The sequence below is a fragment of the Geotrypetes seraphini genome, chromosome 8, assembly GCF_902459505.1.
Source record: "Geotrypetes seraphini chromosome 8, aGeoSer1.1, whole genome shotgun sequence".
NCBI classification, from domain to species: domain Eukaryota; kingdom Metazoa; phylum Chordata; class Amphibia; order Gymnophiona; family Dermophiidae; genus Geotrypetes; species Geotrypetes seraphini.
The window spans coordinates 122,734,752-122,749,180 of record NC_047091.1 but is presented as its reverse complement, the minus strand read 5'-3'; the positions used below and the strand labels follow the sequence as shown (position 1 = coordinate 122,749,180).

Sequence of the window (14,429 nt, the reverse complement as noted above, 5' to 3'; positions counted from 1 at the left end):
CGACAGTTCTATCAGAAAATTTGGACATTAAGAACAAAGTATCATGTCTTAAACTAAACTAAAACTTAGCCTTATATACCGGGTCTTCAACCATGGGAAGCTCGACACGGTTAACAATAAATTAATAAATAAATACTAAAATACATGGAAATTAATTTTCAAAGTGTTTAGCAAATAGAAAAGTTTTCAAGGATTTACGAAAAGATTGGAAGGAACTAAGACACCTCAAAATCAAAGGAAGATCATGCCATAATTGGGAGAATTTAAAAACTAAAGAGAGGCTGAAATTCTTGATTCCTTTAATTCCTTTCTTGGAAGGGAGGGAAAGTTTAAATTGTTGAGTACCTCTCACATATGTAAATCTATAAACCTTCCATAGAGAGGAACAAGAGGAATAAAAATACCATGTAAAATTTTAAACTGAATTCTGAGATAAACTGGGAGCCAATGAAGGCTCAAAAGCAAGGGAGGCACATAGTCGAATTTGCTTTTTCCATAAATCAACTTTGCAGCAGTATTCTGAATCAATTGTAGTCTTTGAAGACAGATCTTTGAGATGCCAAGATAAATAGCATTACAATAATCTAGCCGAGAAAGTACAATTGATTGGACCAGAACAGAAAAGTGATGTTGATGAAAAAGAGATCTAACCTTCCTCAGCATTTGTAAGTTAAAAAAAACATTTCTTAACCAGAGAATTTATCTGATCCTTAAAGGTAAGGGAAGAGTCAAAAAGTATTCCCAAAATTTTGGAGGAGAGCTCAATTTGTAAGGAGGGTCGAGTCCAGAAGTACAGTGGGAGGGAGATAATCCAGTTTTGGGCCTAACCATAAAAGTTTAGTTTTGGCTGCATTTATCTTCATCTGGACAAACATAGCCCAGGCTTGAAGTTTGGAAATAGAATGGTTTATGTCTTGAAACTAAAGTGAACGAACATGACTCCAGATTAAAAGCTGTTGAAACTCAGGCCTTAACTTGGGTTAAGGACAGTGGAAACCTACATTTCAAGCTAGAAATGTTGGCGAATGCTACTAAGAAATGTAATCTTCGGATTGTAAATTTCCCAAAAGTGTTTCCTGTATCAGCACTTGATATGTTTAAGAAATATTTAACTGAAGTTTTGAAAGTGCCAGAAACTTCATACCCACCTCTCTCAAAAATTTATTACCTACCTAGGAGAGTTAAATCTCAAAATCCTAACCAACAGAATTTATCTGCTGATAGTTTGGATTTAACTGATTTTCCTAGAGAGGTCAGAAACTGAAGTTCAGGTCACAGCTACCTTGCTGGTACAGTTCGCTATAGATTCAGACAGGAAATGGATGTTAAAACTTTTTTTCAAATATAAAGATGTTCCTTTTATGTCAAATGTTGTAAGAATGTACCCTAATGTATCCCTTTCCACACAGAAGAGAAGGAAACAATTTCTCATGTTGAGACCTCAGGCATTGCAGTTAGGTGCAACATTTGTCTTGAGGTACCCCTGTAAATGTATAAATGGGTTCATAGACAACTCGGCGAAAGACAAAGGCGCGCGCCGACAACTGAGCGCAAGACGGAGGCGCGCGCTGAAAAAAATTACAGTTTTTAGGGGCTCCGACGGGGGGTTTTGTTGGGGAGCCCCCCCCAGTTTACTTAATAGAGATCGCGCCGGCGTTGTGGGGGGTTTGGGGGTTGTAAGCCTCCACATTTTACTGTAAACTTAACTTTTTCCCTAAAAACAGGGAAAAAGTAAAGTTTTCAGTAAAATGTGGGGGGTTACAACCCCCAACGCCCCCACAACGCAGCGCGATCTCTATTAAGTAAAGTGGGGGGGTTCCCCCCACACACACCCCCGTCAGAGCCGTAAAAACAGTAATTTTCTGCGGCGCGCACCTCCGCGCTGCGCTCAATTGTCTGCGCGCGCCTTTGGCCCGGCGCGCTTTTGACCTGACTCCGTATAAATGTATAAAGATAGTCGATACATTTTCTATGAACCACAACAGCTGTCCAGATTTATCTCTGCCAAAGGGCAGTCTGTAACTACTACGTGAACTTGTTGCATCCAAGTATAAGCTCAGTGAGGATATGTTCTAGCACAGGGATCTCAAAGTCCCTCCTTGAGGGCCGCAATCCAGTCGGGTTTTCAGGATTTCCCCAATGAATATGCATTGAAAGCAGTGCATGCACATAGATCTCATGCATATTCATTGGGGAAATCCTGAAAACCCGACTGGATTGCGGCCCTCAAGGAGGGACTTTGAGACCCCTGTTCTAGCACCTGCTAACTCCATCTTAGTTTTCTTTATTAAAGAGTTACCTGTTAATTTTTCAGCCTATTACAGCTCTTCCTCCATTTATTGAGGACTAATTATACTTGGTGATTTATTATTTCATTGGTCAATTTTGCGCAAGAAGATAAAGCTTGCTAGGTTATTTCTGTTTGCATTGTATTTTTTCTTTATTTTACTGATAAGTTTGTCAAAAGTTTAAAATATAAATAAAGAATAAAAAAAAACAAACAACCTGTCAAGACCCACCACAGAGAACCAAAGAACTGCCTAGCCCCATCCCAGAGAACCCATGGAACCGCCCGCTCCTGCTTCTAGAGAAACTGAAGAACCGCCCGAACTTACCCCAGAGGAACCACAGTAACCCCATGACCAAGTTTCCAAGTTTATTGTAAATTTGATTAAGGTTTATCAAAATATTAAGCGTATTACAGCAATAAAAACGTATTACAGCAATAAAAACAGAATTAAAAACAACAGTATTAAACAGACAAAAATATACTCAGACGAACAAGACACAAAATAAATATAATAAGAACTAAACTAAACTTTTAAGTTTATATACTGCATTCTCTCCATAATTATAGAGCTCGGCATGGTTTACAAGAGCTTAATATAGGAAGGATTGGCATAATGGGGTTGGGGTTGAGTATGGGGCGAAGAGAGCATTACATTTTTGTGAAAAGCCAAGTTTTCAGGTGGTTATGGAATAGTTGAAAGGAGCCCAGATTCCATAGTGAGACAGTAAGATTATTCCAAAGCCCTGTGATTCTGAAGAGGAGAGATTTTCCCAGTTTTCCCGCATAGAGAATACCTTGTAGCGAGGGGAAGAATAGTGTAAGTTTTTGGGTGGGCCTGGTGGTGTCAGGACTCGAGGAGTTTAAAGATAGTGGAATTAGGGGAGGGTGGATGCCGTGAAGGATCTTAAAAGCCAGGCAGGTGCATTTGAAATGAACCCTGGAAATTACTGGGAGCCAGTGAAGTTTGGCCAGAAGTGGGGAAACATGACCGAATTTGCGTTTTGCGAAGATCAACTTGGCCGCAGTGTTCTGGATTAGCTGAAGTCTTTGAAGGCAATTAAAAGGAAATAAACTTATGCCCGATTACAGCCTGCTGACAGCTACTTGTGTGAACCTCTATGCCTGACATTCAGGCGCAAGCAAGGACTTTCAAACAAGGAGCATTTGTTAAATCAAGGACTTACTGTTCTTGAAGTTCCTTTCTTGATGTCACTTAAGTGGAAGCTGAAAGACTTCCTCTTTTGTGAATTAAGTTTTGAAGAGATTTGACTACAGTAACCTGGATTTATCTATGAAGCCATAACAAATCACAAACCCTTTTACAAAAAAACCCCATGAAAAGGTTGCCAGAAAAATACTCAAAGAAGAGGAGAAAAACCAAACTCTAATCTGTTGAATTATATGCTAACTGATATTACAAGAGAAGAAACCTCATAGGCATAGAAGAAACCTCCTCTTCTTCCTAAATCAAAAAGAATCTTAAATTTTTCAAACTTTCAAAAATACTAGTAAGATGTCAGACACCTAATGAGTGCTTTCAAAAGCCTTCTCTCTACTGAATGCCCAATGTAATTCTCATAACGAACTTCCAAACTTTTAACATACAAGCGCTGACCAGCCGATGATGGCCTTAATTAGTAAATTGGTTTAAATTATGAGCTTTAACAAGCTCATAATTGGGCGCAATTCTACAAACGATAGGTGCTTAACGGTGCCTAACACCAAAGTAGTCATGTTTAAGGGTGGAGAAAGACTTAGGCGCGATTCTCTAAAAGACTTAGGCACCTTTAATGAAGGCCTTTAAAATCCTTAACTTATATTAAGTTAGGCGCTGCTAAGTCTTAAGTTAGGCGCTGCTAAGCATCATTCTGTAATGGGCGCCTAAATGTGATTGACATGCAATAGGGACCTAACGTTGGGCATCTATCTTTTTAAGGCGCTAATTACAGAATCCTTGTGTCCCCTCTTGCACCTTAAAATAATCTCAAGCTTCTCATTCAAGGGTCCCAACTGCAGCTTTTATGAGGCTGGAGATTTCTTGCCAATCGGCTTCTGTTCTCAGACTGTCTCCAGCTTGAATAAAAAAGTAACTGAACTTAATCAACCATTTAGAGGCTGCTTAACTAAAAACTCAAGGTAGTTTGTAATAAAAACAAAATAAGATAACATAAAATTACAAAGGAGTGAACCCAGCTTCATTAAACCACCCAACCAGCACAATAAATTAAAGTGAACATTACGTTATAAAAATAGAAGCAATCAAAACAAGAAAATAATAAAACCCTAAGTATTAACCAAATAAACCAAACCCAATCCAACCAATAATTGTCTAACTACTCACAATTGCCCAACATTCTCAAAAATTTAACAAACAGCCAAGTTATCAGTAGTTTCTGTAACCTCATATAAGACCTCTCTGCATTGCACTCCATTGGCGATCTATCCCTAAGTTTTGACATCATATACAGCATCAATCTAAATTCTGAAGCTATAGGAAGTTTTAGGGATCCTTTTATTAACCTGCACTGAAAGCTAGGATTAAATATGTTCTCACACTAGACTTTTCCACGTGCCCAGATTTAGGGAAAATGCTTGAGTACCTGATTGTAAAACTGCTTAGATAATCTTGATAGGCGGTATATAAAAACCTAATAAAACTTGAAACTTGATTTAATGCAGTAGTTATTAGTTTGTTTTTTATTTGCAGATGATGCGCTAATGTTACATTACATTAGTGATTTCTATTCTGCCAATACCTTGCGGTTCAAGGCGGATTACATCAAAGTTTTAAGGAATTGTGACATACATAAGAGATGTCATAAGAGTTAGATAAGAATTACCAAAGAGTTGTCGAGATCTTAAGGTGATAAAAGTTGGGTAATTAGAAGTATATTAGAATTTGTAGGGAAATTAGAAGCATATTAGAGTATATTAAGGGTATAGAGTGGGTAGGTGGCGTTTGGGTAGGAACTGGTTGTGTTAAATAAGTTTTATGTATTTTTTGAAGAATAGGGTTTTAGTATCTTTCTTGAAGGTTTTGTAGTGTGTGTTCGATAACAACAGAATGATGATTTGTCTGTCCAGTTTAGCTGCTTTGGTGGCTATTAGGTTGTCATATAGCTTTTTTTTTTTACATTTTTGGATGGTGGGTGTGTAAATAGTGAGTGGGTTCTCCTGTGCCTAGTTGAGGAGGATTGAGTTAGTCGGCTGTTCCAGTAGGTTGCCATTAATGTGCAAGATCTGCCAAAAAAATTAATATGGAGTACTTACTGCCTCCTAGTTAGGAGGTGCTAAATGCATCAAGTCTGTGTCATTCAGTTAGCGTGTGCCAATCAGAATGCATTATCCAAATAGCGGATGAATGCCTACACTTTGCCCATGACACCCCCCTCTACAAATTATTCTTTTTAAATCAATGCAGTTCGCCCCATAGTGCCATAAACGGTACGTGCAAATTGATGCACACGGATGATTTGCGTGAACAACTTAATTGTTTAACAAGACCAATTAGTTCTGATAATTGGCAATTAACACTTCATAGTTGGCACTAATTAGAAGTTATGCACACGGCTTGGTAGTCAGATTCTATAAAGTGGTGCACGTCAGTTCTAGTGCACAAATTTGAAAAAGGGGCATGACCAGGGGAGTGTGGGCAAATCATGGGCATTCCTAAAAATTAAGCGCACTGATAGAGAATACGCCCAGTCTATACACAGCTTAGGTCAGGGGTAAGGAACTCCGGTCCTCGAGAGCCGTATTCCAGTCGGGTTTTCAGGATTTCCCCAATGAATATGCATTGAAAGCAGTGCATGCAAATAGATCTCATGCATATTCATTGGGGAAATCCTGAAAACCCGACTGGAATACGGCTCTCGAGGACCGGAGTTCCCTACCCCTGGCTTAGGTGCAGGTATTTATGCCTGGTTTTCCTTGGCTTAAATGGGTTAACCTAAAAGTTACGACATGCACTGACGCTAAGCACAATTCTAGTTGGTTCTAATTTTATGGCACTTAGCATGCAAAGATACTGCAGTAGTCTGTTCTCCTGCTCTAACGCCATGTTAATGGCTTACCCCCCCCCCAGATTCTATACAGGCTGTGGTGTAGCGAGTGTGGTGCCCCCTCACTCTTTTCACTCCAGCTCCTTCCCCGCCCCCCCCTACCATGTGCGCCAGCAAAGAGCTAGATGTACGGCGGTGGGGGGCGGAGAGGAAGAGAGGTGCCGGTGCCCCCACCAAGACAGCACCCAAGGTGGTCTGCCCCCCCTTACTATGCCACTGTATACAGGTCACCCAGATTTGGACATGGATCCCAGATCTGTACGTAAACTAATTAGTTAATGAGCCATGTTAATTGGCACTAATTAGGACTTACACAGGGTTCTGCCATGAGCTATTCTATAACACTTCATGCCTAAATGTTCTCAGGGCGTGGTCATGGGAGGGGCATGGTCATGGGTGGTTCCGGATATTCCCAAACTTTAGGCACATTGTTATAGAACAGGGTCATTTACATGCCCAAACACCATTGGTGGAATGCAAACATATACCAGGTTTCAGCAGGCGTAAGTCCTTGTGCCCAAACTTGGGGACAGGAATCAGTGCTAAGTGCTATGCTACAAAGTTGGCTTAGCGCTAAATGACCCTTATAGAATTGGTGCAGATCTTCCAGGCACTTAACTTCTCTTGAAACGAGTCCTACCCCCACGTAGCTGGTTTAAGAAAGGTTTGGCCAAGTTCCTGGAGGAAAAGTCCATAGTCTGTTATTGAGAAAGACATGGGGGAAGCCACTGCTTGCCCTGTATTGGTAGCATGGAATATTGCTACACCTTGGGATTTGGGCAGGTACTAGTGACCTGGATTGGCCACTGTCAGAATGGGCTATTAGGCTTGATGGCCCTTTGGTCTAACCCAGTAAGGCTATTCTTATGTTCTTACTTTTCCCCTCTCCCTTTTTCCTCCCTTTATATTTTATCTCAATGTATTTATTAACTTACCACAACCCTCCTTCCCTCATGTATCCCTCCATCCCTCATGTATTCCTCTTTTATTATTTGGTATATTTTAATTTTTAGTCATTTCCTATTGAACACCGTTTTAGGTACTTGTTTGATAAACGGTATTTCAAAGAATAAAGAAACTTGGGTAGCGGGGGCAGGGGGGGGTCAGACCATCCCAGGCACCGTCTTAGTAGGGGCACCAGCACCTCGCCTGCTTTCTGCCCCCCCCCCCCCATAGCTCTAGTTCTTCAGTGCAAGCAGCAGCTCCAACCTGCTGCTCATGCCAGCCTTAGCGCTCCCCTCTGATGTTACTTTTGGGTCCCGCACCTAGGAAGGGACATCAGAGGGAGAGCAGGCGCCTTCGGAAAGTTGGAGATGTTGCTCGCACCAGGGAAGCTAAACAGGTGCAGGGAAAGGGAATGGAAGGGGCGGGTATGTGCGCAGCAGGTAGGGGCAGAGAAGAGGGTGAGGGGGCACCACCGCCCTAGCTATACCAGTGACTTTGGGTGCTATTTTTAGAGCCCCCCCCCACCCCCCTTAGTACCAAGGAAGATAGGATGCACATATGATGGCAGACTGTTGTTGGGATCTTATGCGGGATTGTCCTGGCAGATCCCGCTCTCGGGAAGTCTTACAAAAGGAGCTTCTTGTGGGTCAAATGACATTAGTAAAAGAACCCCTTGGTTGGTCGATGTGCATGCTGTATGATGAACAAAGCTAAGAAAGGCCCACCCCATTCACAATCTCGAAAGCCATAGCAGGAAACCAGTGCAAAAATCACACACTTGACAGATCATATGACGAGAGAAGAAGGTGGCCAGCAGAATCTGTTTTCCCAAATTCAAGAAGGGGGTTAAGAGCTGGTTTTCTGAGCACATCCCTTTGGATGTCCTCTGACTGCTTGGCACTGAGCAACCTGTAGATAGATAGATATGCAAGCTTTACTCTCCCACTTTACTATTCTTTATTCGTTTAGCCCCTCGTTATTGATTTTAGTTTTAGTTTTTTGTGTTTACAACTTTAATTGTGATATTGTAATTTACATATTTTTTTATGCTGTATAGTTCTCATACTGATTGACCCTTAGTTTGTGAAATGTGGTATAGTACAAATAAATCAATCAGTAAGGAGGGTGGGGAACGTCTCTGTAGCTGAGAACACTGCATTGCTTTAGAGTTTTTGCTTACAGTGAAATGTGTTCCATATTATGCTGTGGCCTGTTTATTCCCCTGTAAGAATGCATTCTGCGATGATAACAAAATGGCACTTGAGTGGATCTGGAGAACAGAAGGGAGGAGGGGGGATGAGTGCTTCAGAGTGCTTGTGCTGTGTTCTCACACATAAACTGAGTGACCTCAGATCTAGACTTTAATAGGTCTCCTCCTGCAGAGATGCTAAGTTCCCTAGTTCCGGGCTGGAGATTTTTGCGACTGTCCTGAATTTCTGCCTCATCCAGTTGCATTATGGGAACTTTTGGAGCACTGATTTAAACGGGCAGGATCAGGCACGCTACTTTGAGATGTAAGTTCAAAACCAGGACTAGTCACAAAGTCTCCCTTCTGGAACTGGGTAACTTGGCATCTGGAGTTACCAGATGGCACTAAACCTGGAATACAATGGTCCAGCCTGTTTCTTTTTTTTTAAATATGTTTATAAAAGGAACATTGCACAGAAGAAAAATACAACGTCCAAGCAGAATCAAGAAAAGACAATAGCCAATGGCAACAAGAAACTTGTCGAATGCGCTAACATGAGCATCACCCGTGCAAAGTCCAATTTCTGATACAGAATCTAATAACCCTCCCGCAGTCCCCATCCTGGTGTCCTGAGTTACCTTTTTACTTCTCTCTGCAGGTGGTATCTGCTGGATGCAGCAAGGCAGAGAAGGCAAGTGTAGCATGATCCTCATGACGGCCGTTTCTTGGGAGGAGTGCTGTTCCAATGGCAATGTGGACACAGCCTGGTCCAACAATTCAGACCCCATGAATAAGATCAGCCTTCTGGGATTCCTGGGACTCATCACATGCCACCCCTGCAAAGGTAAACCAGCCTCAAACTCGGTGCTGACCCTGCAACAGTTGCATTGCTGCCTGGTAATCTGAAGGGCAAAGAAGTCTGATCCCACTTTAGATTACAGAATGACACATGGCCAATTTTTTCCCCCATCATGTCCCCGCACGTTTTGTCACTGTCCCTGTCCTTGTCCCATTCCTGTAAGCTCTGCCTTAACCGCACAAGCCTCGAACACTTAAGATTTTAAAGTGTTTGAGGCTTGTGCAGATGAGGACAGAGCTTGCAGGAATGGGGCAGGAAAAGAACTCACAGGGATGAGACGGGAAAATGAGTTCCCATGGGGATGGGGGAAAAATTTGTCCCCATATCATTCTCTACTTTGGATCCCTCTGCATGTCCTGCTTCAAAGGGACCCCACTGTGGCTTTCCTTTGCTGCTCTTCTGGCTCTCTATTCTTTAGGATCTATTCCCCCCCCCCTTCCCTACCTCCTGGGATATGCTTCCTGGTCTTGCCTTTGAATGTTAAAGTCTTAAATTTGGTTGTGGTTTGGAGTCTTTGATTTTCATTGTAATTGAGACACTATATCATTTGACAATCATGCATACCTCACACACACAAACACATTCAGAGTCAGACACTTAACTAGACAAATACTTAAACTTTCTCAGACACACCCCTGCAAAGACAATCTTAGAGACACAGATCAAAATGTTCCAAATCATTGAACTAGGTTAAATGATATAAGGGGAAGAATACTGAAAGCTGATGCAAGGTTTCAGAATGAGTGTGAAATTTCTGAGAGAGCAATTTTAAAATAGATCTAGCCTAATCCCACAGTTGGATGGTTAGATCCATTGCATGAAAATGTTACTCCACTGAGCAGCTACATAATTTCACTAGGAAATTTTTTCAGGGTTTGCCAGAAGTAGTAGTGGTAGCATTAGAGGGGGGCTTAAAAGATTAACACAGAAAATTCAGCAGTAGTCCAATCTTATGACTATAAGCCTTTTATCAAAGTGTGAACTAAACTGAAGAGGATTAGCTGATTAAGGCTCTGTTGGCTAATTCTCTGGCCGATTTTGAAAAAGCGATTGATTCACTATCTTGTTTGCATGCAAATGATTTGCACGGAGATACAAATCATTTGCATGCAAACTCCCTGACTCAATCGATTGAGTCAGGGCAGAGCCCTGACAGGAGAGACAGGAGAAGCAGCCTCCTGTCACTGCTGTCAGGGCTTCTGCCTTTAAAAAAAATTTGTTTTTTATAATGGCACAGATATTTTGCATGTATTACATACGCAAAATATCTGCCCAATTAAGAAAGAAAAAAAGCCCCCCCTGACAAAGCGCCCCCTCCCCCCCCCGAGCTCCCCAAAATGGCAGGAGGGATGCCCACTCCCTCCTGCCATTGCCACCACTGCCCAAATGAATGGCAGGATGTATGCCCACACCCTCCTGCCACCAGACACCCACCCCCATCCACCCGCTGCTGCTGCCCGCTGACACCATCAAACTATTAAATATGGCAGGAGGGATGCCTACTCTCTCCTGCCACCTGATGCCAACAAATGGCAGGAGGGTTGCCCACTCCCTCCTACCAGTGGAGTGCCCCCTCCCATCCCCCCTCGGCCCTCCTCCTGTCTTTTATCTTTTGTTGGGAGCAGGAGGAGTCCCTACTGCTCCTTCCCTGGCACTGCTGTCTGCAATGCAGGCCTTAGGCCCCACCCCATGCATCATCCACCCATCTACCTGCCCGCCATCGCCATACCTTTAAAAACGTCCACCTGCACACCTGCTGCCACTGCCACCCCTTTAAAAACACCCACCTGCCCGCCACCGCCGTCATCGTACCTGGTGGTCCTGTGTGTATCCCTCCTTCGCTAGCAGCACACAGTTCAGGAGCGCGGATGTCGGGAGCAAGATTCTGTGCTCCTGATTGGGCCTGCGCCGCTTTCTGAATGGCTGGCATCAGTTCTCGCGAGTCCCGCAGTGTGGTACTTGTATTCCCAGATTCTTCCCATTGAAATCAGTGCTGAGATCTGCATAATGTAATACACCAGAATGGGGTTCCCTAAAACTGGGCTGCTCTAAAATCTGGACAATTTGGAAGCTCTGCTTTAATTATTACATCTGCCATGGGTGTCAAACTGCAGTGTTGAAGCCAGGAGAACATTGGTATGCAGCCCTCTAGGGCTGTAGTTTGACACCTCTGCTATAGGTCTTGCTATAGTGTAGACATGTCCAGTCCTCAGGTGCTGCAAGCTAGGGGGTTTTCAAGATACTTTCCCATTGTATGCAAATGCATCTTATCCATATTCATTGCCAATACTTGAAAACCTAACCAACCTCCCCCCCCCCCCTTTGCCTTTTTCATGTGCCCTGTGGAATGCCTTCTCTGTCTCCAACAAGCTTACCTTCATACATAACCTCGAACTCTCCACCTGCTGGCACTAACTGAGACCTGGATCTGCCCCGAAGACTCTGCTTCAGTTGCCCCCTCCCCCCCCCCCCCCGTGTCAGAGAGGCTACCTTTTCTCACATACACCATGCCCAGTTGATCATGGAGATGGTGTTGGGCTCTAACTCTCACCATCTTGTAGATATCAACCCCTTCTTCCACCTCAATCTCACCGCTCTTCTTCCTTTGAAGTCTACCTCATCTGTTTGTCTATTTTCTCCTCTACCTCTCTGAGTAGCAGCCATTTACCACCCCCCTAATATGTCTCTCTCCTCCTTCCTCATTAACTTTAACTCCTGGCTCCCCTTCTTTCTCAAACCCTCATCGTTACTGACTTCAGCATCCATGCTGATGACCCCCTCTGACTCCTACACTTCCAGGTTCCTTGCTTTAACAGCATCATTCAATCTCCAGCTATGCTCCACCACCCCTTTGCACCAGAATGGCCACTGTCTTGACCTTGCCTTCTCCTCCAACTGCTCTAACACCGGTTTCTGCATCTCAACTCTTCCCCTCTCCGACCATCATCGGTTAACATTCACAATTCATCACCCTCTCCCATGGACCTGGCCAATCACTACTAATACATTCAGGAATCTTCAGGCTATTGACTCTGGCACCCTCTTCACCACTGTCTCATCCCTTCCCTCAACTAATATGTCACACAAGCCTATCAATAAAGCTGTCTTCTCCTATAACACTTTCTCTCTTTTGCTCTAGATGCCCTCACTCTTTCCATTTCACATCCTGTAAGGGGTGCCAAACCCCAGCCCTGGCTGACCTCCAACATCTGCTACCTAAACTTCTGTGTCCAATCTGCTGAATGTCTTTGGCTTAAATCCCGCCTAAATGCTGACTTCATACACTTTACATAACATAACTTTATTCTTCTATACCGTCACAATCAGACGATTTCTGGGCGGTTTACAATGAAGAGAGCCGGACAATCAGTGAAATACAAATAGCAAGAATACAACAATTTCCTAAGAGTAGTCAGAGTAGAATTATTGTTATTAATATAACTTCTATTTAGGAAATGAATTTATCAAACAGTACATCTTAATTTATTTCCAAAATGTGCCGTAAGACAGCCTGGCTCCACTGATGTAATTGCCTAACAAGGACTGCTGCTTACTTGCTTGAAACGAAAAAGTCCTATCCAAAAAAGACCTGTATCTACAACCAGTAATTTTTGGATAGGCAAATAAATTACGATTTCTGGTTATCCTCGTAGGGTTGTATAGCACGAAATGAGACAAAAGATAGGTAGGGGCCAATCCCCAAACCAGCTTAAAGCAAATGCACGAGAACTTAAATATTACTCGTGCCTCCAGTCTACCCTCTCACTTGCCAAAGAATACTATGCCCCATTTAACTAACTCTCTCAGCTCTAACCCTCACCATCTCTTTGATACACTAAACTCCCTCCTCAATGTTCCCTCATCTCCTATCCACTCCCCTCCTTCACTTTCTCCAAGACTAAGGCTGAGTTCTTCTACAACAAAGTTCAGAAGATTCACCTTGAATTCTCAACCAGGTCACCCTTTCACCCTTCACCCCCCCTTCCAACTGTCCCTTCTGCCAACCTCCTCTCAACCCCTGTCACCTTTTCTGAAATCATTGAAGAGGAAACTGCACTTCTTCTTTCCTCCTCCAAACCCACTACCTGCTCCTCTGATCTGATTCCCTCCTACTACATCCTCAACCTATTGCTCTCCACTGAAACTGTTTCCGATGTCTTCAAAACATGCCATAGTAACATCTCTCCTCAAAAAAAAACCTTCTCACTAGACCCCACATGCCCCTCCAACTATCGCCCCATTTCCCTCCTCCCCTTCTTATCCAAGCTACTTGAACATGCTGCTCACCGCCATTGGCTGGATTTCCTTTCATCTCAAGCTATTCTTGATCCACTTCAGTCAGGCTTTCACCCACTGCGTTCCACAGAAACTGCCCTTGCTAAAGTCTCCAATGACCTGTTCCTGGCCATATCCAAAGGCCTCTACTCTATTCTCTTCCTTCTCTATGTATCTGCTGCTTTCGACACTGTCCTCACTGGGATTCTAGGGCTCTGTTCTCTCCTGGTTTTCTTCCTATCTCTTCCATCACACTTTCAGTAGGCAATGGTGGACCTCACTATCAATTGGTGCAACTCAAGGCTCTGTCTTGGGACCTCTCCATCTATACCAGGGGTCTTAAAGTCCCTCCTCGAGGGCCGCAATCCAGTCGGGTTTTTAGGATTTCCCCAATGAATATGCATGAGATCTATGTGTATGCACTGCTTTCAATGCATATTCATTGGGGAAATCCTGAAAACCCGACTGGATTGCGGCCCTCAAGGAGGGACTTTGAGATCCCTGATCTATACCATACATGGGCAACTCTGGTCCTTAAGGGCCGGAATCCAATCGGGTTTTCAGGATTTCCCTAATGAATACGCATGAAATCTATTTGCATGCACTGCTTTCAATGCATATTCATTTGGGGAAATCCTGAAAATCTGATTGGATTCCGGCCCTCAAGGACCGGAGTTGTCCACCCCTGATCAGTGCAGATTTTTTTCCCTGTGGGGTCTGCAGCCCCAGTTGGATTTTTCTTTTGTGGTTAGCACCCAGCTGCCACTTAATGGTATATTTTCAAAATTCTTTTACATTTCTCATGATTTG

At 43.2% G+C, this 14,429-nt stretch overlaps 1 protein-coding gene across 1 annotated transcript in view; it reads left to right on the top strand.

Annotated features, from left to right (window-relative positions):
- The window catches only part of FSTL3 (follistatin like 3), a 34,131-nt gene that overhangs the window by 11,766 nt on the left and 7,936 nt on the right, over positions 1-14,429 (top strand). The window contains exon 2 of the mRNA XM_033956919.1: positions 9,144-9,329. Within this exon, the coding sequence (XP_033812810.1) occupies positions 9,144-9,329 (186 nt within the window). The remainder of the gene's footprint in view (positions 1-9,143; positions 9,330-14,429) is intronic.